At 39.5% G+C, this 25,043-nt stretch overlaps 1 protein-coding gene across 11 annotated transcripts in view; it reads left to right on the top strand.

Annotated features, from left to right (window-relative positions):
• Positions 1-25,043, top strand: part of AFG2A (AAA ATPase AFG2A) — a 406,233-nt gene that overhangs the window by 19,857 nt on the left and 361,333 nt on the right. For 10 of the 11 annotated variants that reach the window (XR_013532907.1, XR_013532908.1, XR_004740664.3 and 7 more), the window contains 5 exons: positions 126-761; positions 1,731-1,860; positions 2,086-2,142; positions 4,368-4,491; positions 8,843-9,098. Coding sequence is in view for 7 of the 11 variants with exons in the window: in XM_078366537.1 (XP_078222663.1) it covers positions 126-761; positions 1,731-1,860; positions 2,086-2,142; positions 4,368-4,491; positions 8,843-9,098 (1,203 nt within the window). In the remaining 4 variants the exon portion in view is untranslated. The remainder of the gene's footprint in view (positions 1-125; positions 762-1,730; positions 1,861-2,085; positions 2,143-4,367; positions 4,492-8,842; positions 9,099-25,043) is intronic. The other variant, XM_078366538.1, reaches the window with a different exon arrangement.

Below are 25,043 nucleotides of genomic sequence, written 5' to 3'. Positions count from 1 at the left end.
TTTATTAATACTCCATCTTTGATTTAGTCTTTTCAGTCAGATGGTTGATGAAATATATTACTATTTAAACATTAAAGTGGTAAAAATATTATGCTAACATGTATGCTTAATAAATTATTTTCTAGACGGCAAGATTATTTTACCAGGCAACTTTCTGTATTGTACATTTTATGGACGACCATGCGAGTTGCAAGTATTGCGAGTGAAAGGGGCAGATGGCATGATATTGGGAGGGCCTCAGAATGACACCGATGCCCAAAGAATGGCCTTTGAACAGTCCAGCATGGAAACCAGTAGCCTCGAGTTATCCTTACAGCTAAGCCAGTTAGATCTGGAGGAGACCCGGATCCCATCATCGAGAAGTACTCCTTGTAAACCAGTTGATGAGAGAATTATAAATAAAACCAGTGATGTTTTGTTGGATGTTACACAGAGCCCTGGAGATGACAGTGGACTTGTGCTAGAGGAAGTCACAGGTCTTAAATGTAGTTCTGAATCTGCCAGAGAAGGAAATGAGCAACTTATCAAAGAAGAAAGACTGCTAAAGTTCAGCATGGGAGCAAAGTGCAATACTGATACTTTTTATTTTATTTCTTCAACAACAAGAGTCATTTTTACAAAGATTGATAAAAATTCAAAAGAGCAAGACAACCCATTCAAAGTAACTTATGACATGATAGGAGGCTTAAGTAGTCAGCTGAAAGCAATTAGAGAAATAATTGAATTGCCCCTCAAACAGCCAGAACTTTTCAAGAGTTATGGTATGATTTCTTCAGTTTATTGCAACCAAAAATGTTAGATTCAAATTAAGACAGTTGACACTTGTCTAATGATTGTTCATCCTCTTTTCCTGTTTTTATTTCCTGAGTGGTAGGTATGGTAGGAGATGTCAGTTGCTTTAGGAGATGCCAGTTTAAACAGGCCATTTTCTGTGCTTTGGTATCTTTAGGTTGTAATGTGAATTAGTGACAGCCTTGTCTTTTCTAATAGTGCATTTCCACCATTACCTGTATGAGCTCTAGAATAATAAATATCTTGTCATGCTGGATCATCTGTAGTGACTGAAGAAATAAACCATTCAAAACATTAGAGAAAACTTCTTTGTTAGGAAATGTAACTGTGTACCCATCACTTTGCCCTGAAGCAGGTAATTAAAGGAATGGTTTGAGTCAGGAAATTCAGGGCTTCTGCTGCATTGTTATTGCCAAGATCCTTTGCATGTATTTGGTACATTCGATCTCTCTGCTTTTTCCTTTCTCATGAATCTTACAAATACATACATATATGTATATGTAAAATGAACCCTTGGATTGGCATTTTGTTAGTACTTATGTACCTTATGTACGAGTAAGCATAAGTACTCTTCAAGATGGTTAGTTGGAAGAAAACTGGGATCGGTGGCATGTCTGCCTATGTTGTTTGGGCTTTGTTTTCTGATCATTGAACTGTGTTGTGTGGGATGGGGCATGGGAACAATGTGGGTGTCTAGTTTTTTGTTTTTTTTTTTTAACCGACATGCTTCGTCTTGATCTGTGGTCTACAGAGAGAGAGTCATTATTGGGGATTAGTGTATGGGCTAGTTAGTACATCTTTTTGGAAGGGTAGAAAAAACTCTTGACTCTGTGATGCAAGGTAAATTTACGTTTTATAACTCATGTTTGAACTTATATGACAACATTTATAAGAAACCTAGTAATGGTGAATCTAGTGTTTTCTTCTTTTTCTTCCAGGAATTCCTGCTCCTAGAGGAGTGTTACTTTATGGCCCTCCAGGTACTGGAAAGACAATGATTGCCAGGGCTGTGGCTAGTGAAGTTGGAGCCTATGTTTCTGTAATTAATGGTCCTGAAATTATAAGCAAGTAGGTACATGATTCTAAAATGTGGTTTTTAAAAATGATTTTGTGGTACTCTGATGTTTTTGTACATTGAAATATTTTGCTTTTTAAGGTATAAAACTTGTTTGGAAAATGATTTTTGAAAGTAATTTAAGTATTATAGAAATATTGAAAATTTGGATTAGCTTTTATAGACAAAGCTTTGAAAACAACGAGAAATGATCTTTAAATGTATTTTATTTCATGTAGATTCTATGGTGAGACTGAAGCGAAGTTACGTCAGATATTTGCTGAAGCCACTCTACGGTACTCTTTATTTTTAAATGTTTTGGAATTAATAATCAAGGCAATATTAGTCAAAGTAAGAATGTAGCACTTTATACAAAGCATAAACAACAGTACAAAAATAATAGTGATAGTAGAAATAGATTGTAGATCTAATGAAATTCGGTCTATTTCTATCAAATCTTTAAAAGTTTGATAAATGTTATTAAATCACATAAAGTAGAAGAATTAAGATGTATGTTTGGTAAGTCATGTGACCTTATTTGAGCCTTTGAATCCATGACTTTCTTTAGGTGCTTAGGTGTATCTAATATGTTTAGTTATTCTAGTAGACTGTATTATTGTAGCTCTTTATGCTAGAACTTTGTTGTGTTATACTTTGCTTCAAAGGGAAAAAATCTTTTGCCCATTAAATAATGACTCTGGGCCGGGCATGGTGGCTCACGCTTACAATCCCAGCACTTTGGGAGGCCGAGGTGGGTAGATCATGAGGTCAGGAGATTGAGACCACCCTTGCCAACATGGTAAAACCCCGTCCCTACTAAAATACAATAAATTATCCGGGCATGGTGGTGGGCACCTGCAGTCCAAGCCACTCAGGAGGCTGAGGCAGGGGAATCACTTGAACTTGGGAGGCAGAGGTTGCAGTGAGCCGAGATTGCGCCACTACACTCCAGCATGGCAGCAGAGCAAGACTCCATCTCAAAAAAAATAAAAATAACAACTCTGGCTGTGTATGGTGGCTCATACCTATAATCCCAACACTGTGGGAGGCCAAGGCAGAAGGATTGCTTGAGCCCAGGAGTTTGAGACCAGCCTGGGCACCATAATGGGACCCTGTCTGTTTAAAAATAAAAACAATTAGCTGGGCATGGTAGCACATGCCTGTAGTCCCACCTACTCGGAAAGCTGAGGCAGGAGGATCAGTGAGCCTGGGAGATCAAGGCTATAGTGAGCCATGATGGCACTGCTGCACTCCAGCTTAGGCAACACAGACCCTATCTCAAAAACAAATGAACAAGCAAAATCAAAACAATGGTAGAGACATAGCCATATTATGAGTAATGTTATATTAGACCAAGTTGTAAACCATATTTTAATACTAATTACAGTGTAACAATGAAACCTAAATTTCTGAACTCACGTGATCCTCTCCCTGTAGCCTCCTAAGTGTCTGGAACTGTAGGTGAGCACCACCATGCCCAGCTAATTTTTGTATTTTTTTTTCCAGCAACAGGGTCTTATGTAGGCCAGGGTGGTCTTGAACTCCTGGGCTCAAGCCATTCTTCTGCCTTAGCCTCCTAAAATGCTGGCTGTTTTGGTGTTTAACATCATAATTACTGCTCTTGAATCAAAAAAACTGCCATTTTTAAAGTTTATTTTTCCCCCCCAATGATAGTAGATGAAAAAAGCAGTTTGTAGTCCTAGTACTGTACTAAAAATTTGAAAACTAGTGGTACACCTTATTGTTTAGTATGCTTTTGTTGTTTTCATGGCAGTTGAGATTTCCTTTTGTAAGAGAATTCACATCTTTTTTTTTTTTTTTTTTTTTTGAGATGGAGTCTCCTTCAGTTGCTAGGGGCTGGAGTGCAGTTGGCGTGATATGGGCTCACTGCAACCTCTGCCTCCCAGATTCAAGTGATTCTCCTGCCTCAGCCTCCCAAGTAGCTGGGATTACAGGTGACTACCACCATGCCAGGCTAATTTTTTGTATTTTTAGTAGAGACCAGGTTTCACTATATTGGCCAGGCTAGTCTGGAATGTCTGACCTTGTAATCCACCCACCTCATCCTCCCAAAGTGCTGGGATTACAAGCATGAGCCACCGTACCTGGCTACAAATTTTTATTTTAATAGTTTAAAAATAACACAGCATTTCTAGTTTATGTTCTTTGGTTTTAAATGTACTCAAAGGGACAGTATCTCTGGCCTCAGCTTCTGAATTGATCCAGTCATAACAACTTAATGGGCATTACTGGAAGAGTTCTGGGCATTACTGGGAGAGTTCTTAAGAGACTCTCATCTCTTAAGCAATAGACTCTACTCAGTTACCCAGACTTTTAATGGGGTAGATAGAATATGAGGTTAGTGAGTTAGCATTTCTAAGGTTTTTTAGCTTAACATAATATCTTTATAATATTAAGTAAATTCTAAATTTGATATATTGTGTTTCAATTAAAATTGAAACTAAGTAAAATTCATAATCAAATGTAGATGAGAGATTTCATTTTACTTGTTTGTTTTTAGGCACCCATCAATTATTTTTATTGATGAGCTGGACGCACTTTGTCCGAAAAGAGAGGGGGCTCAGAATGAAGTGGAGAAAAGAGTTGTGGCTTCACTCTTAACACTAATGGATGGCATTGGTTCGGTAAGTATAGCGCTAGTATTGATTCTGTGTAGGGTTAATTCTTTTAATACATATGTAGGGGCAAAAACTGTTCAATGTGTCAGAGTCTTTGGATATTTTAGGATAAGGGCAAAATATTAGCCATAGCAACTAGAGGAAAGACCTGTAAAATAATTTGTTACAGTTGATTACTTAGTAACTGCTAGGACAACATCATAACCTGGCGTGTTTTTTCTAGCACATAAAATACTATACCATGATGGGTTTGTTTTGTGATAGATGCTGTTAACTTTAAAACCTGAAGCAAAGATCAGTAAGGAAGATTGAGCAGTTAAATTTTAGGGGATTTTATTTTATTTCATTTTTATTATTATGTTGAGATGGAGTGTTGCCTTGTGGTCCAGGCTGGAGTGCAATATCACGACCTTGGCTCACTGTAACCTCCACCTTCCAGATTCAAGTGATTCTCTTGCCTCAGCCTCCTGAGTAGCTGGGATTACAGGCATACACCACCACATCCGGCTAATTTATTTATTTTTTGTAATTTTAGTAGAGTCTCTTTTGTACATTAAAAAACCAGTCATTTAGAACTTTTGTTTTTTACTCTTTGGTGATGGAAAGTAAACATGCGAAAATAATATAAAGGATTGGCATTAAGTTGCTATTATTTACTAATGTGTTAATAATTTTTTTAAGAGCCTGTAAGAGAAGGGCTATCACCTGGTGGAGACTGGCTCACTACCTGGTTCTCAGTCCTGGAACAGTACCTAGGAGTGATTGTCATGTTCCAGGTTTGATTCTCAGGTTATGAAGTTGGAGAATTCAGTGTTATTAGTATGTTGGAGATGATAGAGTTGTGAGGACAGACTGACCCATGATAACACTTATAAGAGAATGATGTATAAAATAGTATGCTAGTTTGTCCATTTACAGTAAGAGATATAACTATTAAGCAGACCAAATGTTTGCATTTATGGATGACCATATTTTCACCTTGATGGCAAATATAGAGAGCTATCTTATAATTACAAGGGTTCTTGGTAAGTAAGACATCAAATCAAAGGCTTAGTGTTGGAGACTCTTAATTATTTCAGTCTGCTGTCTCTTTCTCTGCCACGGGGATAAGCCTGTTGTGGATTAGTGTTCTTGCCTTTGGGTAAGGAATGGAAACATGTGATGCTGAGGTGTTAGTCTGAATATATTTAAAGGCCTGTTTTTGTACTTCTAAACTTATAATTCGTAGATTCACTGTAGTCCATGCATTATCTGTTGGCACTTGCAATGTAATTGATTTAGTTTGAGCTTTCTTTTTTATTTTTTAACATAAATCATATCCTAGTTATGCTTGTCTCTGGGTCATCTGAATAGAATATTGTATAATTTCTACAGGTGGCTGATCATGATCATAGTTCTTTATTATTTGTTGTTCCTAATTTCATTTCCAGAGAGTAAAAATACCTGCGTATTCAAGGGGGGCTGATACTTGGATATAGGTTATATTGTCTCTATTTTCAGGAATTTAAAAACGTATCCATATTAAAAAATAGTCTGTAAGTGAAGACTTTTTAGATAACTTTCTAATAGAGTCTTGTTCTTTTCTAATATTATGTATGTCATAATCCTGACTTCCAAGTAGGGAAAAGGACTATTTAAAACAGTTAAAACAATTATATAGTACAGTATTATATATATGTTTTCTTTTATGAGAATGATACAGTTAAGATGTGAGAAGTGGGAGAACGATCCAAGATGGCCGATCGCTAACATCCCGGGATTGCAGCTCTCAGGGAAGGCGCGGAGAACTAGAGGACGCCACACTTTCAGACAAAGTCTGGTCGCTCACGAAGCAGAAGATCCCCCAGTGGTGGAAACACATGAGTCGCCAGCGCGACTCTCGTGGTCGGCGCAGTGGTTCCGCCGGCACCTCGAGGCGGCAGCGCTCGGCGCAGAGTAAACGGGAACGGTTCCCCTTCTGACCGAGGTTTGGAGCCCCGGGAAGGCAGAGTCACCTACTACGGACACAAGAAGGAAGCCCGACAGGAGAATCCTGGGCAGAAAAGCACCATCAGTTTTAACGCCGCTGCTCTGGCCCTGGGAACTAACAACCTGGACGTCCACTCAAGAGACCTAATCTGAAAGTTGGTAATTTCAAAGACAACAGGAGGATAAATTTACAATGACGGGAAGAAACCAGCGTAAAAAAGCTGAGAATACTCAAAGTCAGAACGCCTCTCCCTCTAAAGATGATCACAGTTCCACATCAACAATGGAACAAGGCTTGATGGAGAACGAGTGCCTCCTGATGACAGAATCACTCTTCAAGGAATGGATAATAACAAACTTCGGTGAGTTAAAAGAACATGTTGTAGCCCAATGTAAAGAAACTAGGAACTTTGAAAAAAGGTTTGATGAAATCCTATTGAGAATAGACAACTTAGAGAGGAGTATGAGTGAATTAATGGAACTGAAGAATACAATACAGGAACTCCGAGAAGTATGCACAGGTTTAAACACTTGAATTGTTCAAGCAGAAGAAGGGATATCAGAGGTCAAAGTCCAACTTAATGAAATAAAACGTGAAGAAAAGATTAGAGAAAAAAGGATAAAAAGGAATGAGCAAAGTCTCCAAGAAATGTGGGACTATGTGAAAAGACCAAATTTACGTTTGATAGGTGTACCTGAATGCCACGGAGAGAATGAATCCAAGCTGGAAAATACCCTTCAGGATATTATTCAGGAAAATTTTCCTAAACTAGCAAAGCAGGTCAACATTCAACCCCAGGTAATACAGAGAACACCACAAAGATATTCCTCAAGAAGAGCAACCCCAAGGCATATAATCGTTAGATTTACCAGGGTTGAAACGAAGGAGAAGATACTAAGGGCAGCCAGAGAGAAAGGTCAGATAACCCACAAAGGCAAGCCTATCAGACTTACAGCAGATCTCTCAGCAGAAACTCTACAGGCCAGAAGAGAGTGGGGGCCAATATTCAACATCCTCAAAGAACAGAACCTTCAGCCCAGAATTTCATATCCAGCCAAACTAAGCTTCACAACTGAAGGAAAAATAAAATCTTTTATGAACAAGCAAGAACTCAGAGATTTTATTACCACCAGGCCTGCTTTACAAGAGCTTCTGAAAGAAGCATTACACACAGAAAGAAACAACCAGTATTAGCCTTTCTAAAAATACACCAAAAAATAAAAAGCACCAACATAAAGAAGAATTTACACCAACAAATGGATAAAACAGCCAGTCAACATCAAATGGCAGTAACCCTAAATTTAAATTGACTGAATTCCCAATCAAAAGACACAGCCAAAACCCAACGGCATGTTACATCCAGACCTGTTTCACGTGCAAGGATACACAAAGACTCAAAACAAAGGGATGGAGAAAGATTTACCAACCAAATGGAGAGCAAAAATAAATAATAAATAAATAAAAAGCAGGAGTTGCAATTCTTGTATCAGATAAAATAGATTTTAAAGCAACAAAGATATAGTGGTAAAAGGATCAATGCAACAACAAGAGCTAACGATCCTAACACCCAGATACGAGACTTAGATTCAATGAGACAGAAAATTAATAAGGATATCAAGGACTCGAACTCAGATCCAGAACAAGTAAACTTAATAAATATTTATAGAGCTCTCCACTTCAAATACACAAAATATACATTCTTGTCAATACCACATCACACCTACCCATAAGTTTAAATGAAACATTGATTGGCCATTATTAATACCCAATTTTTTTCAAAATAAAGCAATATTTCCATTTACTCTCCCTCTTTCTCTTCCTCTCCTTTACTTACTTTTTTTTTTTTTCTTTCCTTCTCTCAAAAAAAAAGAAATCAACTTGTAAACCTCTAGATCCAGGTTGGCAATGTCTCTTTCATTGCTTGATTTCCTTTCTTCCCTTCCCTCCCTCTCTCCCTCCCTCCCTCCCCGCTTCCTCCCTTCCTTCCCTCCCTCCCTCCCTCCCCGCTTCCTCCCTTCCTTCCTTCCTTCATCCCTTCCTTCCTCCCTACCGTCCTTATTCCCTTCCTTCCTGCCTTCCTCCCCCCCCCCGAAAAAAAAAAAGATGTGAGAAGTAAGAGATATCATAGTAAATGGAGAGGTAAGTATTGGAAAACTTTCTACTGGAGGAAGCATTTAGGCTGAACATTGAAAAATGTATAATAAAGTAATAAATGCATAATAAAAATCCATTACTAATAAAAGTAATTGATAGGTAATGAAAGTGTAGGATAGGACTTAGTAGCTTGGACAGTCAGATGATTCATCCTTGTTTATACAGCCAGTGAATGCCCCCTTTTTTTCTAACTTTCAGAAAAATAAGAAATTCGTTTTTGTTTTATTTTGTTAGGAAGGAAGTGAAGGACAAGTATTGGTCCTTGGGGCCACAAATCGCCCTCACGCTTTGGATGCTGCACTCCGAAGACCTGGGCGATTTGATAAAGAGATTGAGATTGGAGTTCCCAATGCCCAGGACCGGCTAGATATTCTCCAGAAACTGCTTCGAAGGGTACCTCATTTGCTTACTGAGGCTGAACTGCTGCAGCTGGCAAATAGTGCTCATGGATATGTTGGAGCCGACTTGAAAGTCTTGTGTAATGAAGCAGGTGAGTGTGATTTGCTATGGTGAGTCTGTATTGATGAATTTATCTCCAGTCTATTTACATACAAATAATTTGTATTTTGCTTATTCCTTATTGGAAGTAGCTTTGTTTCTAATTGTAAAATACATTTATTGAAAAAATCTAGTTGATTCAGAAAACTATAAAAAAGAAATAAAAATCACTCAATCCTACCTCTAAAGGATAACCACCATTATAGTGTATACAGTCAGCCCTCCATATCTTTGGGCTCAGCATCTGAGGATTCAACCAACTGTGGTTTGAAAATGTACAGAAAACAAAACAAAACAAAACAATAAAAAGATAAAACAGTAAAAAATAATAAAAATTTTAAAAAGATAGTATTGTAACTACAGTGGACCTTTGAACTATGAGGACTTGAACTGCATGGGTCCACTTATATATGAATATTTTTAAATAAATATATTGGAAATTTTTTTGGAGATTTGCAATAATTTGAAAAAGCTTGCTTTTTCTTTAGCTTACTCTATTGTAAGAATACAGTATATATATATATAATACATATAACAAAAAATACGGTTAATCAACTATTTATGTTATTGGCAAAGCTTCAAGTCAACAATAGGCTATTAGTAGTTAGGCTTTGTGGGAGTCAGAAGTTATACATAGTTTTTTGACTGCACAGGGATTAGTGTCCTTGACCCGCAAGTTGTTCAAGGGTCAACCATATTTACATAGGATTTACATTGGATCAGGTTAAAGTAATCTAGAGATTATTTAAATTATATGGGAAGATGTGTGTAGGCTATATGCAAATACTGAGCCATTAAGAGGCTTGAGCATTCCTTAGATTTTGGTGTCTTAGGGGTCCTGGAACCAATACCCCATAGATACTAAGGGATGACTATGTATTAGACTTCTCCAAAGTACACATACGCGCGCGCGTGCGCACTCACACACTCCCACATGTAATCAGATGCATTGGTGGCAATATTGATGATGACAATATTTATTGCTATATTGTGCTGTGGAAATCAGGGAGAAGTATAAGCTAGACAATCACAATTTTCCTTAAAATTGAGTGTCATGCTGGAACCCTGTTAACTTCAGTAAGGATGGTAACAGGTTTGAGAGGCTGAAGAAGAGACCCAGAGCCAATGAATGAAACTTAGGGCTTATTTGGCGGCCCTTACTTATAGGGTGGTCCAGTGGTTGTGGGCTGGACAGGAGAACTGCAATTACTTTCATAAAGCATGCAGCTTGTATAGTATTTTCACTTAGCATCCTCCCTCCAGCAACTTCCACATGGCAGCCTCCTTTCTCAAGTTATTGCTGTCAGGGGCATCTGCCATACAGGGTCATTCATTCTCAGGATATGCTTAAATTATTGCTGTCAGGTGCATCTACCATATACTCCGCACCAGTGTACCCCTCCAAGGCCCTCTCATTCTTATGCCATTCTGTCATGATATCCTTGGGACCAGGTATGTGGAGGAGCATTGCAGCCAGATGCTGCAGTACCAATATAAACTACAACAAAAAAGAATAACAAATATAATAACAATCATACTGTACAGAAAGTTTTTCAAGGGCTTGGGAGTTGGTTAAAACGCATGGTTATAGGATTGTAAGACTTAGATTCTGTAGTGGAAATAAGGGTATTTAAGGCCTGCATGGCCTGGGTTACAATTGTGAAAGTCATCAGGAATATATACACAACAGGTTTTAATTAATGCACAGGTTCCACCCTTTGGGGGCAGTTAAGATATCTATGGCCATGCGATTTTACAAAGAGGGGTGCATGACCCACTTTCTCTATGTGTACTGCTGTCATCCCCTCTAGCCCATCATCGTGTACAGCCTACCCACAGCAAGAGTGACATTAACTTGCTCCCTCACCAAGCAGGAAATATGCCATCATCTCGTGTCGGTGGTGGGAAACTTGCTGCAAGAGGTGCTGTTGTCACTGAAGGGAAATAGGTGAAGGTCATTATACCAAGTATAATGTTAGTTGCTTGGGTGTGGCATGGCAGGCCCACAGTGGAGGAGAGGGGCATCTCTCCACAAACCCAGCAGTCTCTTTTCTTTTGGAGAGAGATAGCACATCTGCACCCAGTCAGTGAAGAGATTTGTGGCACACCATCTATTGGCCAAAGATGAGATGTTTAGTGGGTACAAGAAAGGACAAGTCCTGGCCATTTAACAAAACATCGGGAGTTTTGTCATTCTGAGAGAGCACTGCCCCTGGCAGCAGCAGCCTGATGCCTGGTTTACAATACCAAATGAACTGGCCCTCCTCTGTAATGTGTTGCAGGAGGCCAGAGGAAGACAGTGGAGGTATTAAAAGGTTTCATCATGGAAGGATGTTCATCACCTTGTACAAGAGAAGACTAGGATTCATTATTTTAGCATTACGCTGGAGAGTATGGTGTAAAATAGGTGTGACCCGTATATCCTGATATAGGCCCTTCCCCATGGAGCAGAAAAACTGAACCATCAGGGTCTGGTTTACCATTTCCCAGAACCACGTAATGATGTGCCCCCCAGTAGGTAGGTCCTTTGGCAAGGGCAATAGAAGGTTACTTTGTGTCCCAGGTTGGGGGCAAAGGTATCTACCTGGCAAGGATCTACCTGGATCCTGACGGTGGTATCACATCCTTGTGTCAGAAGTATATACGTGATGGGGTGATGAGAACATGTGTGTTCATTCAGGTCGTGCATGGCTGCTGATAAGTAGCGTGTCCACAGAGCCAGAGAGCACGTCTCCTATAGGAATTGTTTCAACAGTCCATTCATTTGTTCAGTTAGCCCCACTGCTGTAGGGTTGTACAGAAGGTGGATATGACCGTGGATATCCAGGACCTCTTCCCATTCCTGCAGTTTATATCTGGTAAAGTGTGAGCCCTGGTCACTGTTAGTACTGATGGGGACGTTGTAGGCTGCACACAGCTATTCTGGTTTTATGGTGGCTTTTTGTGTGGCATGCTTGCTGGGATATGCACGTAGTAGCCCCGTGCAGGTTTCTGCACAAGTCAAGGCATAGTGGCAGCCATCCTATAAAGGCAAAGATCCTATGTAGTCTACCTGTCAACATTGTGTTGGGCTCTTGCCCTGAGTGGTCTTTCTGGTATCAGGTGGCAAGGGCCTATGGCGCTCCTGTGCACAGGTAAGATATTGCTGACAGATGTGTACTGTGTCTTTGTATCGTAGTGGCATGCCCCAATTCTTTGCTATGGCCCAAAGGGTAAGTTGTCCCCTATGTCCTGTCTTCTTTTGTAACCAATTGACCACCTTTTCTGTGGGGACTCCCTTGAGGGGACAAATGCAGGTTAATTTGTCTGCCTGTTTTTCAGGTGGTGTAGATGCAGTATGGGGATACACATGGTAGATGATTGTATGCATCACCTGGATGCAGTGGGGAATATCCTTCTATATGTCAGTACCCCAAAGGAGGTGACCTGCTACTGTCTAGTCCTATGGTTCCCATTATAGTAGCCACATGGTGAGTGGCTTTACATTGGATTAGGTAAAAGTAATCTAGAGATTATTTAAATTATATTGGAGGATGTACATAGGCTATATGCACATACTGTGCCATTTTATATAAGGGGCTTGAGCTGTCCTTAGATTTTCGTATCTCAGGGTCCTAGGACTAATACCCCATAGACACTAAGGGATGACTATATCCTATCAGACTTTTCCAAAGTACACACACACATGCACACACACATAATCAGATGCATCAGTGGCAGTATTGATGAAGATAATACTTATTGATATATTGTGCTTTGGAAATCAGGGAGAAGTGTATGTTGGAGAATCACAATTTTCCTTAAAAAATGTCATGCTGGGTGCCTGTTAACTTCAGACAGCCCAGCTGTGGGTACACAGGACTGTTGGGTTTGGCTTATAGAGGAGGTCCATCCAGACAGCTTGCAGCTCAGCTCATTGGCTGCTATGTCCTTGGCATGTCAGATACTGTCAGTGGATGGCCGAATGGCCATACCTGTCCAAGTACAAGGATTGCCTCGTGACAAGCTATCTGTGTACCAGGCCTAGTCAGACATTGGGCCCTGTCCATCCCATATGAAGGAGGGAATATATGGAGATTCAGAAGCCTCCTTCAAAGACTGTGTGACAGTTGTTACATAGATGACAGGGCCAAGCACCGAATGGAGCTCTGAGCTCAAGGGGCTATTCGTGTACTCCTCTGTTGCAGGTATGCATGCCATTTGGCCACAGTCTGTGTCTGGGCATTCCCAGACTTTGGTTTCTGGAAGATACCCTTTAGCCATCCTGCTTTGGGGTACTGGGTATGTACTAGCATTGGGACCCCCTTTGTAATATTCTCCACTTGTAAGGCGTAATGTATAGCACAGAGTTGTTGTTCCATGGCACTATATCTAACTTCACCTTTTATTCATAGCTGGGACCAGAATCCTAAAGGCACACATGTATTCTCTGCCTTTGCCACAAGCCTCACCCAAACCCCTCAGGATAATGGCTCCATTAGTTCACAAGGCCATCTCTGGATTCCCTTGGCTTATATTTGTTTCACTGTGACTTTAACTTGTTCAAAGTTCTCATCCTCCTTTGTAGATTAGTCTCAGTGTCTTCTTGTCTAAACAGTATAGGGGTCTAAGGAGTTGGGCCAAATGGGGAATAAAAGAATGCCCATACCCTACGAGTCCTACGAAAGTTTCCAGCTGCTTCGGTGTCACAGGATGTGAGTAGGCCTGCACCTGTCCATGATTGCAGACCCAAGTATTTGGCTGATAAGCCTTGACCCTGGATTTTATCTGTGTTATGGCTTATCCTCTGTTTGCAAGATGAAACAGCAAGGTGTGGGGGGCACAGTTTGAAAGCTGAAAAAAGACTCAGAAGTTAGCATGATATCATCAGTGAAATAGAAAACATGTACCTCTTCAAGACCACCATGGCTATTCAAATATCCCTGGGGCAAGATGGTAAAGATCTGTTGTTCCTCCCAGGTGAATGCAAATTGGTCTTGACTCTGGGGCAGTGGGGATGCTGAAGAAGGCATTGGTTAAATCAGTAACAAAATGGTATGTGTCCAGTGTCTCTCCTGCTGTCTTTAGAAAAGAGAGGTGATATTGAGAACAGGTGCATACATTGGGGGACCACCTTATTCCTGGTAACTTTCTGTCACTGTCCATGTCCCATCAGGCTTCCACGTGGGCCATACAGGGCTGTTGTATGGGCTGTGCACTGGCCTTATAATGCTTCCTTGGGCTAACTCCTTAATCTCTGTGGTCTCTTTGTGTCCCCCAGCAGGCAGTATTGCTTCAGTGCTACTACTTGCTGTGTGGGATTGGCAACTGTACTGGTGTCCATTTCACTTTCCTGTTAATCACATGCTTCACCACTCAGGCAGAACTCTCCAGCAGTCATTTGGAGGGTCAAGCATCATAAGATATCCATTCCAAGATGTATTCCGAGATGGGAACTATGCATACTAAGTAGGGTTTTAGTGGCAGTCTCCCAACTTAAAATACTAATTCAACTTGTCTGACCCCCTAGTGCTGTTATAGGCCCTTGTCACCATATATGAAAGTACATTCAGCTCTAGTATCCACTAGGGTACACACAGTCTGTTTATTCTTAGGTGACCAATATATAGTTAGTTCTACATATGGCCTCTGGTCCCCAGGTACCCTGGCCACTATTATTCTTATCAGGATTCCAGGGCCTTGGTTTTCATCCAGTCTAAGGGGGTTGACACCTGCCATCCCTGTGCAGGAAAGGTGATGGGCTGAACCTGAGCCTCCTTAGTGAAGCACAGTCTGCCCAAAACAGCGTTAGGTTGTTTATCTGTTTTCATAGTAGCAGTTTGTACCACATTTGTTGGTCAGTCATCCGGATGGGCCCCTTGACTGTCTCCTTTCCTTTGGCACCCTTGCCTTTCATCCCAGCAGCATGTACCCTTCGCCTACGCAGTTCCTCCGTTTATTCTAAGTTGGGGGCTGCTTAGGCCGACTGAGACACTGGCTGTCCTGAGACACTGGCTGTCCTACTAGGGGGCTCTGGATAGACACTAGCACACCAGACCATTGGTTGGGTGCAGATTGTAAGATTGTGTCTTTGATGTTGGCAGTGAAAAGCCCTTTGTTGGACCTTGGTAATGTTCAGATAGATAGCATGTTTCATCCCTAATTCCCAGAGGATGTCCTGCAGTTCCTCCAGAGTCTGCCATCACAAAGGAGATGTGGGGACACTGCCCTCATTTGGCCATGCTTCGTTGCAGCCTACAACCACCCAGCTATATAGGGGTATGGCCTGGTCCTCATTACTGGCACCATAGAGGTGGTGCCTCATGGCTGGGTGGCATGCACTGGATGCCATTCCACTCATCTTGAGTCTGGACTCTCCATCCCCATGTCCCATACACAGAGAAGCTGCCTCTCAACCAGCTGTCTCTCCTACTTCTGGAACCCAGCTTCTGCCCAGCTCTACCAGTTCCACAGTGGTGTAGTGCTGCATTGTGGTGTGCTGCCATCTTTCAGGCAGAGACAAGTTTTGTAGGTCTACTCCCTATAGGCACGATTGGTCTGACTATCTTGGTAGTGACTACGCATGGACAGAGAGGACAGGAACCTCTGTGGTCTTATCCCAGTCCTCACTGCTCCTCACTAGAGCTCTCTATTGGGTGCCTGGACTTAGAATCCCAGGAAAATTTAGTCATATAATCCTAACTTGGCATGGGAGCTGGCAACCCTTCAAATGGGCTACCTAACAAGCTAGAATTTCCATTTTGTCATCCTGTTTCTGCAGTTGGGACAGTAGGGTCTCTGATGTTTTAGCTTGAGCTAGTCTGGCATGTCTTTCTAGTCATAATTTGTTCTGTAACAGATGACCCCTTGCCTGTGCTGGGAGCTCAGTCTCAGTTGTTGCTTGGAACATAGTCAAGAATGGCCAACCAATTGTGGCTGTCACAGCTTGGGCATCTAACTTAGATCCATCCCCTGCAATGATGTTTTTGGGGTGTTCCTGTACTCATACATTAGGCCCCATCCACCAAGGATAGTGGCTTTTCGGCCCCACACAAATGTGGTGGTCAGGCTGCTATTTCCCCCTCATATTTCCCCTTTCCTGATCTTACTGTCTTAGTGCTCATGAGATTTTTTTCCAGCTTCCTACTGTGTTCACCAGTTGTGGTACTGGGTTCCAGTTAATTTCATCCATAAGGATGGCAGCAGATTCAAGAGGCAAAAGAGACCTGGAGGTAGCAAACAAGACATAGGGTTTTATTAGGGAGAACTAACATACAGTCCAGTGGTGGCAGACTAGACAGGAGAACCTCAACTGCTTGAAAAAGCATGCAGCTTATATAGCAGTTTTTCTTAGTATCCTCCCTCCAGTAGCCTCCATGTCGCAACCCTCCTTTCTTGAGTTATTGCTCTCAGGTGCATTTGCCATACACCTACTACCACTGTAATGGCATGAATCAATTCCTGAGGATTCATGTCCTTGTGGTCTCATGGCCTAATTCCTTCCAGTGCTCCTACCTCTTAATACCATCACAATGGCAATTAAACTTCAACATGAATTTTGGAAGGGACATTCAAACTGTAGCAGTTATTTTAGAGCTTCAGTGCAGAAATAGAAATACAGTAACTTTTACCTCCAAATGATTGACTCATAGTTACCTACTTTAGTAGGCTTTGAAGACTCTGCCTTTAGTCCTTTTCTGTTTTTCATCTGGACTGATAGATGTAGGGAAACAGGTTCAAAAAGGAAAAAAAAAAAACAGGAAAAGAAAATTTGAGAGAGATATTTAGGAGTCTTCAAATATCTTACTCTTGGAGAAAATCAGTTTTCTTTTATTTTATTTGATCATTACCACAATTTCTAGGTAATAGGAATCACAGTTGGGAGAGACTGCAGGTTATATAGACTATCAGGGCAAATACAAACATTCTTTTGGTACATTATGCTTTGGGACTAGGTCCCATTCTATCTAGTTTCTGTGCTGCTTCTAGCGTCACAGGGATTAGTAGACCTTGTCATAGAAATGAATTACCTAGGGATCAAAAAGCAGTACTATCAGTAGATAGCTTTGCTTCTTTCATTGCATTAGGTGGTATTGAAGAGTCTGGGTTGCAGTGTAGGTGTTGCTCTATAGGACTTGCCCATGGCATCTAGGCAAGTATTCAACAGCATGTTTTACTAGAGACTTTTTGCTTTATAATACATTTTATGCACTCTAGAAGGCTCTGAGATTCTTGCTGTCCAGAAACACACAGTCTGATGAAAGAGATTTATAAACCAACTACACATGCAATGATAAAATACTCACTAAAAATGTAAAAATGTAGTGACTTCTGTGAGGAAAGGAAATACCATGGTTAAATAGGGAAAAATGATATCTAAAAAGAAGCTTAAAGTAGGAGTTCTACAGTGAGAAGGTGAGAAAAGGAAAACATTCTTTGATTGACTCCTACCAACCCTGTGATAGAAGTATTGGACAGACTCAACAGAGGCCTCAGAGCGGGTATGTGGCAGAGCTGGGCTCTAAAGCCAAGGTCATCTTACTTCAACTTCATGCTCTTAATTAAAACTAATTAATAAAACATGGATTTTTTTCAGAGTGGTATAAGACTTTATAATTTAATTTTAGCCTGTGGTACTAAGGATAGGATCAATTTATAAAATAAAAAATATCCAGGTATTGAACTGATCTATTTCTCCTTATCTAGTGATAAATTAGATTATGTAAAAAGATTAGTGTTGTGATTTCATAATCCAGTAGGGAAAATACATGTGGTTTTGTGTATACTGTCCCAAATATATGTTGGGACAGTATATGTTGTAATATATGTTGTATTACGTAGTATTATTTTCTTAATTTTATATATCAGAATAAACTTTAAAAACAGTAGGCTGAAATTTTTGCAAGAACATTTTCTAAAGAGGCAGGGTGGTATAATGTAGAATACGTTTTGAGAGTTGGATAGACCAGCTTTTAAACTCAAGCTTGTGATCTTAGGCAGGTTCTGTGCCTTATCTGAGCCTCAGTTTTCTCCATTTGTAAATTGAGGGGATTGGAGTAGATGATATTTTAGTGTCATAATGCATTATGACATTCCCTGGATGTAAAGGAGAAGAAGAAAAAAATGGAAGAAAAAGGAGGATAGGAAGAATTAGAAAAAGGAAAGGGAGAAAGAAAGTAAATAAAAAGCCCTAAGCATCTTCTGGCCTCATCAGTTATTTTCAGTGGTCTTATCTTTTGTACCTGTTTGAATGACTTACACTTAGGTAGTTAGTCAGGGTTTTCCCATGATGTTCTTAGAAACAGTACTATAAAGCAGACTAATGTTAGTTGTGAAGTGCACTGCATTTTCTCATTGGAACAGTTTTATAATTTGTGACTAAAGACTGAGTAAATTATCAATTTGGTTAGCAGTGTGACTTAGAGTTAAAGCTGAAACAACTGTGAAACTCCAAGGATTTAAAGTGGTAGGATTAAAATTAAAAATATGTGAAATAAACCTGAATTTAATGGGAAAGAATAAGTAACAGAGAGAGATTTAACTTACGTACCCAGAAATACATCTTCTGGAGATTGAGTCTCTTAGTGTCAACCTCACAAATCTGGTCAAGATGCCTTAACTACCCATATAGGTCAGTGGCCATTTACAAGCACTCCACTTAAACATAGCACAACTGGTGAACAATGAAAACACCTCCTAAAACGCACTTGTTTTAAACAAATGTAGTTAAAGGCTGTATCAGAACCAAAGCTTAATAATCTGTCAGTGGGAAGGCAAAAATGGACTAACAGCAGTTATTTAAAGCAGCCTCAGTGTCCTACATTTTTGAAGATTACATAGCACTTACTCATTGTTACTTATGAAGGTAGCAATAACTTCTTAAGCGTTATTTCCTCAGCTCAAAGCAGGGATTTCTGAAGGCAATAAAGGGTGGAAAAAAGAGATGACTCCCGAGGTGTTTACAAACAAAACTAAGCTCAACTCTGAAATTAATAAACACTGTTCACCTCTAACAAGGGTGTATAGGATAATAATTATGTCTCCTAGATTTCACAGATATTTCTCAGATTATTCTTCTTCAATTCAACTAATCAAATACTTCTTGAGCACCTATAATACCAGAAGTCATTAATATTGCCTCCAAATATTAGGATATTACCATGACTCTTTGAAAAAACAATTATTCTAACCTTAGAGGTAATTCTAAGATCAGTGTAATGATTGTGACTGCTTACACCTGTAGAATTTACTAAAAGAGGTTACTGGGGCCCATCCCCAGAGTTTCTGATTCAGTAGGTCTGAGCTGATGCCTGAGAATGCTAACAAGCTCCCAGGTAATGCTGATGCTGGTGCTAATGCTGCTGATCTGGGGACCACACTTTCAGAGCTATTGACCTAGGGCATTGGTTCCTAAACCTCATTATGCATCAGGTGCACCTGGGAAACTACACGCACACTCACTCACTCATGCTCACACTCACATTCCCACTCATAGTCAATTGTTTAAGGGAGTTAGGGAGCTGGAGGCGGGATCTATAATGTTTTCCAAGTGATTTAGAAGCAGCCAGTCCTGCACTGCCTGTGAGTGTGCATTGGATTCGCTGATTTAGGCAAGTGGTTCTCCAATCTATGTAAGAATCATTTGTAGAGCTTGTGAAAACACAGTTCTGAGGTCTATCCTGCTGATTCCTATAGGTCGAGAAGATCCAAATGGGGCCCAAAATTTGCATTTCTAACAAGCTTGCAGGTGTGTCAGTGCTGCTGGTCCTAGAACTGTACTTTGAGAATTACTGATCTAGGGCAATCAATTACCCAGTTTTTGGAGAGTCTCTGTAACTGATTTAAATAACTGGATTAAATTTAGGGAATGAAATTCTTTGATTATCTCTAATAGTGTTGTTTCCTCCCAGAGGTTTTTTTGTGATAGTGATGTGCTCTTCCAAATTATTATTTAACTTTCCCACTCAAGGGAAAATGAATATCTGTTTGTTTTGCAGTTATATATAATGGTTTTAAATAAAACTTAAAGGTGGCAAATAATTCTGAAAAAAAAAAAAAAAAAAAAGGCACAAGTAAAACAGTAAGAATACAAGAAAGAATACAGACATATGTATTTCCTAGTTAAGATTGTGGACCTGCATGTTGTTTGTGTTCTTTATATGTTGTCTGATGATTTTTCCCTCTTCCTGGACTGCCGCATAGGGAAGTAAGCTCTGTACTTTTTAACAAAAGTTATGCACATATGTCCAGTAGTGGCATGAATTGAAGTGATTCAGAATTTCTTAGAACATAGTGAGCTAGGCTTCCTGATTGTTTCTGTAATCTAAAGGTTATTATTTGTAGGATACAAATACAAAACCTCTGTATGTAGCTTGTACATGCCTTTTCAGAGGATGGAAAGTTTACAGTCAATACTTTTTAAGAGTGATGCTGCATCTTTTGCAGTGTGCTTACTCTCAACATCTCTAATCTTTTATTCCAGGTTATTAAATATTTTCCATATCTTTTAACTTTGTTCCCATAATGAATATGAAATTGAAAGCACTACATACAATAGGTACTGTTGCTTTCAACACTTAGATCTCCCATTATCTGAGCAGATATAACATTTGGTGTTTGTGATTGGGTGTGAAACTTATTTTCAAAAGTTATGTTCCCTTTATAATTAATTTTTCAGCTAGAGTGTGGTTTGATATGTCGTGACTTGTCCAAAGATCTAATGTTTTGTAGTTCACCTTTTTAAAGCAAAGAGCAGCTGTATGTTGAAATGTTTTATCTCAAATGGACAAGCTGTTTACAAGCTAGACTCTAACACATCCTGACATTTAATGTTTATGTTTGTATTCCTCCTGGGATTAGACTGCCTTTCTAATTAATTAGTTGCATAGCCTTTTATTAATTCCCTCAAAATTTATAATGTTTTAAAGTAACAACATGCATAAGCATACTGCATTTTTTGGAAAACATGGATTGTTAATTATGTAGCAGTGACATGAGTTTTATAAACTCTGTTGAATGTTAGAAGATGCTTAGCAACAATGTTTTCCAAATATAGGGATTTATTATAAACTTATCCTTCTAAGGCTGCCTGTGCCATTTCAGAGGAGTGAATATAAATAGATCTTGATTTCTTCAAGAAGTGGACTTAGTCATATTGTTTACAGTGAAAGGAAGTATTTGCTTTGCTTCTCTAGAATTGTCTTTAGCATCCTTGTTAATTACACATCATTTCAACATGTTCTTACCAAATTCTCAGGCCTTGATACAGTAGCATAACAGAACAGGAAGAATTAAACCTCATACTTAAATAATTATTTTTGTTATTATAGCACTTAAATCCATCTAATAACAATTCTGAATCAAATAATTGTAACTTTTCTTGAGATGGAAAATTTTATCTCTTGTCCAGTGTTCTGAGATATTTTTAGCTCATTAGTTTCTCTACCCCCAACTAGCTTACTTTAACAGGAATTTAGGGAGCATCTGCTATGTATGTAATAGTCCAACTCTTATGAAAGGTTCTGTTTCTAATATTTTTTACTATTTTTTTCAATTCTGCCAGTTTTCTAAGTTAGAATTAAAACATTGATAACTATAAAAATTTAATGTTTTAAATAAAATCCAGGGAAATAATGGGATTTATTACAAAATTTATGATGAGCTCTACATTCAAGTGCTAGCATTATACTTTATCAGCTGATAAACACTGAGCAAGCCATTCAACCTCTTGGGTTTTGTATCCTCACTAGCTAAATAGGGATAACACTATGGTTTTAAGAGTTCTTGTGAGGTTTAGTAATATAGCCTGGCAGCTGCAGTGATGGTTTATATAGTCCCTTGATAACTGTTACTTCATTTCTCATGTTCTTCTTTAGCCTGGAAAACTGATATTTAAACATTTTCTAAAAATTGTATTTTATGTATATTTCTGCATTTCTCTGATAGAAGCTTATTTGGATTTTGGCAATTTTTCCGATATCTTATGAAGTGTTCTTTGTTATCATAATATAAGAGATAGGGAAATCTGGCAGAATCCTTTGCTTTGCTAAAGTAGTGATTTTTACTGAATCCGAATCAGTAAAAATGTTGCCCGTCAATAAGAATATGCAGACTGGAGATACGGCTTGTTTTTGGGTAGCCTCCTTGACAGATTTTCTTTCTTTTTGAGACAGAGTCTTATTCTTTTTGCCCAGGCCGTAGTACAGTGGCACAATCTTGGCTTACTACAACCTCCACCTCCTGGGTTCCAGTGATTCTCCTGCCTCAGTCTCCTGAGTAGCTGAAATTACAGGCATGCACTACAACCCCTGTCTAATTTTTGTATTTTTAATAGAAATAAGGTTTCACCATGTTGGCCAGGCTGGTCTTGAATTCCTGACCTCAAGTGATCTGCCTGCTTTGGCCTCCCAAAGTGCTGCAATTACAGGTATGAGCCATGGCCAACGGATTTTCTTGCTGAACTTGGGTCATCCCAGATGTGAGTTCACTGTGGGTGTGTAATGAGCACAGCAGTAGGAGTAGAAATTAAATTGATGTATATGTCATGAAATCAGTCTAATTCAGTGATCTCCAACCTTTTTGGCACCAGGGACTAGTTTTGTGGAAGACAGTTTTTTTCACGGACCTGGGGTGAGAGGGTGGGGATGGTATCAGGATGAAACTGTTCCACCTCAGATCATCAGGCATTGGATTATAATAAGGAACAGGCAACCTAATTCCCTCATGTGCACAATTCACAGTGGATTTCACACTCCTGTGAGAATGCCACTGCTGATCTGACAAGAGACAGAGCTCAGGCAGAGCTTGCCTGCTTCCCACCTCCTGCTGTGAAGCCCAGTTCCTAACAGGCTGGTACTAGCCCACGGCCCTTTGGTTGGGGACCCCTGCTCTAATTAATGCATTTTATAAGGGACATATTATTGTAGCTAGATAAATAAGCAGTAATTATGCAGTATATTTCATAAAGCAGTGAATTTTCTCCTCTTTTATAATTCTGAAATGTAGTTATAGAATATTATATTTGTGATATTGGGATTTGTCCTACTGCATAAATATTATGGGTATTATATAGAGATGGAATTATTTTCGTCAGTGAAGTGGATGTTTTAATGTTACTTTTGCTACTCATTTGAGATGACTGGAACTGAATGGTTTATTTTGGAAAAAGAGGTGGTAGTTTCGATTCTCTTTATGCTCTAAATGATATATACTATTTACTTTGCTAGTGGAAAATTTTCTGGGTTATTTTCCCAAGACTATAAAAGTATAAAACTTGAGGAAAAATTTTCTTTCTAATTAAAACAATCACAAAAATAAAACCAGGCTAATTAAAAGTTATTTCTAAGAGGTTTTCTTGATATTTTTTCTCTTAGTCTTTTCTTACCAAATCCTGTCAGCTCTGTTTTCAAACTTATTCAGAATTTGACCTCTTTAAAAAATTAACTACTTTCACTGCTATGCTACAGTTTACACCATCATCAGCTCTTGTCTGGACTATTGAAATACTTTCTTCCTGTCTACTCTTTCTTTTCCGCCTCTTGTCTGTCTGTATTTTTTTATATTGCCTAACTTGTAGGACTCTGAATTATAGGTTTTGAAGAAGAGGACAGGTCTAGTTTAGAGATATGGACTTGGAAGTTGTTAGTAGTTAACATGATGAAGCTGTAGAAAGAATGAAATCACTGACCAGGTGCAGTGGCTCACAGCTGTAGTCCCAGCACTTTGGGAGGCTGGGGTGGGCAGATAATGAAGTCAGGAGATTGAGACCATCCTGGCTAAGATGGTGAAACCCCGCCTCTACTAAAAATACAAAAAATTAGCCAGGCGTAGTGGCACTCACCGGTAGCCCCAGCTACTTGGGAGGCTGAGGCAGGAGAATTGCTTGAACCCGGGAGGTGGAGGTTGCAGTGAGCCAAGATTGCGCCACTGCACTCCAGCCTGGAAGACAGTGAGATTCCATCTCAAAAACAAACAAACTAACTAACCCCCAGAAATAATGAAATCACTAACAGAAGGTGAGTAGAGTTTCTTCATTCATTGAGCCAGGCACTGTACTAGATGATGGGGCTACCTTGATGAATAAGACAGACTTGGGTTCTCTCCTCATGAAGCTTAAGACTCACAGGGAAATGTAACAGTGTATAAGATGTATGTACAATACAGTATGTTGGGTGTTATGTGATTTCAGAATGCTAATAGAGAAGAGAGGTCTTGGGGATTACCATCATTCAAAGGTTGGGTTGTTAGAAAAGATTTAGTATAGGAAACTGAGGACTGGCCAGGAGATGGGAAGAGAACCCAAAGAAGTGGTGACTTAGATGAAATGAGGTTAGCATTCAGTGAGGAAATAATGTGGTATTGGTTCATGTTCATTGAATACTTGGATTATGTCAACCACTGTTTGAAGCACTGTGTGTGTACTAACACATTTCTACCTCACAGCAACTCTCTGAGGTTATCTTTGTTTTATAGTTGAGGAAACTTACATCAGATTAAGGAACTTTCCCAAGATCACACAAGTAATAAATAGTGGAACCAGGATCAACAGTGTTGATCACAGTGGAGACTGTAGTTACATAAAGTGCTTAGTTTCCTACTTGGGAGGTCATGGGAGCCTGGAAGAGAGAAGTTCTAGTGGTGACTTGTGCCTAGCTGCTGGACTGCAATAAATCAAAGGGTGATTGAGAATTGAAGAAGCAGATATCGTGATTGTCAATTTCTTTTTTAGTTTTAATGGTGTATTATTAATATTCAGAGTTTTTATGCTTTTCACAAAAGAGGGATAGTTAGTCCTCCCTCCTTGTCATCCCTCCCTACCTCCAGTAAAAATCAAATCTAACTATATTTCTTTATTTTTTTCTGGTTGCTCTCTTCATAACTGGGCCCTGACTTAGTCCACCCAGCTGTGGATCTTCAACCTCTCTTGACATAAGAATTGTGTTCTAATCACCTTAAAAAA

Source organism: Callithrix jacchus, chromosome 3 (genome assembly GCF_049354715.1).
Source record: "Callithrix jacchus isolate 240 chromosome 3, calJac240_pri, whole genome shotgun sequence".
In the NCBI taxonomy this organism is placed as follows: Eukaryota; Metazoa; Chordata; class Mammalia; order Primates; family Cebidae; genus Callithrix; species Callithrix jacchus.
The sequence above is the reverse complement of the archived record's forward strand: the minus strand, read 5'-3'. Positions and strand labels throughout refer to the sequence as shown.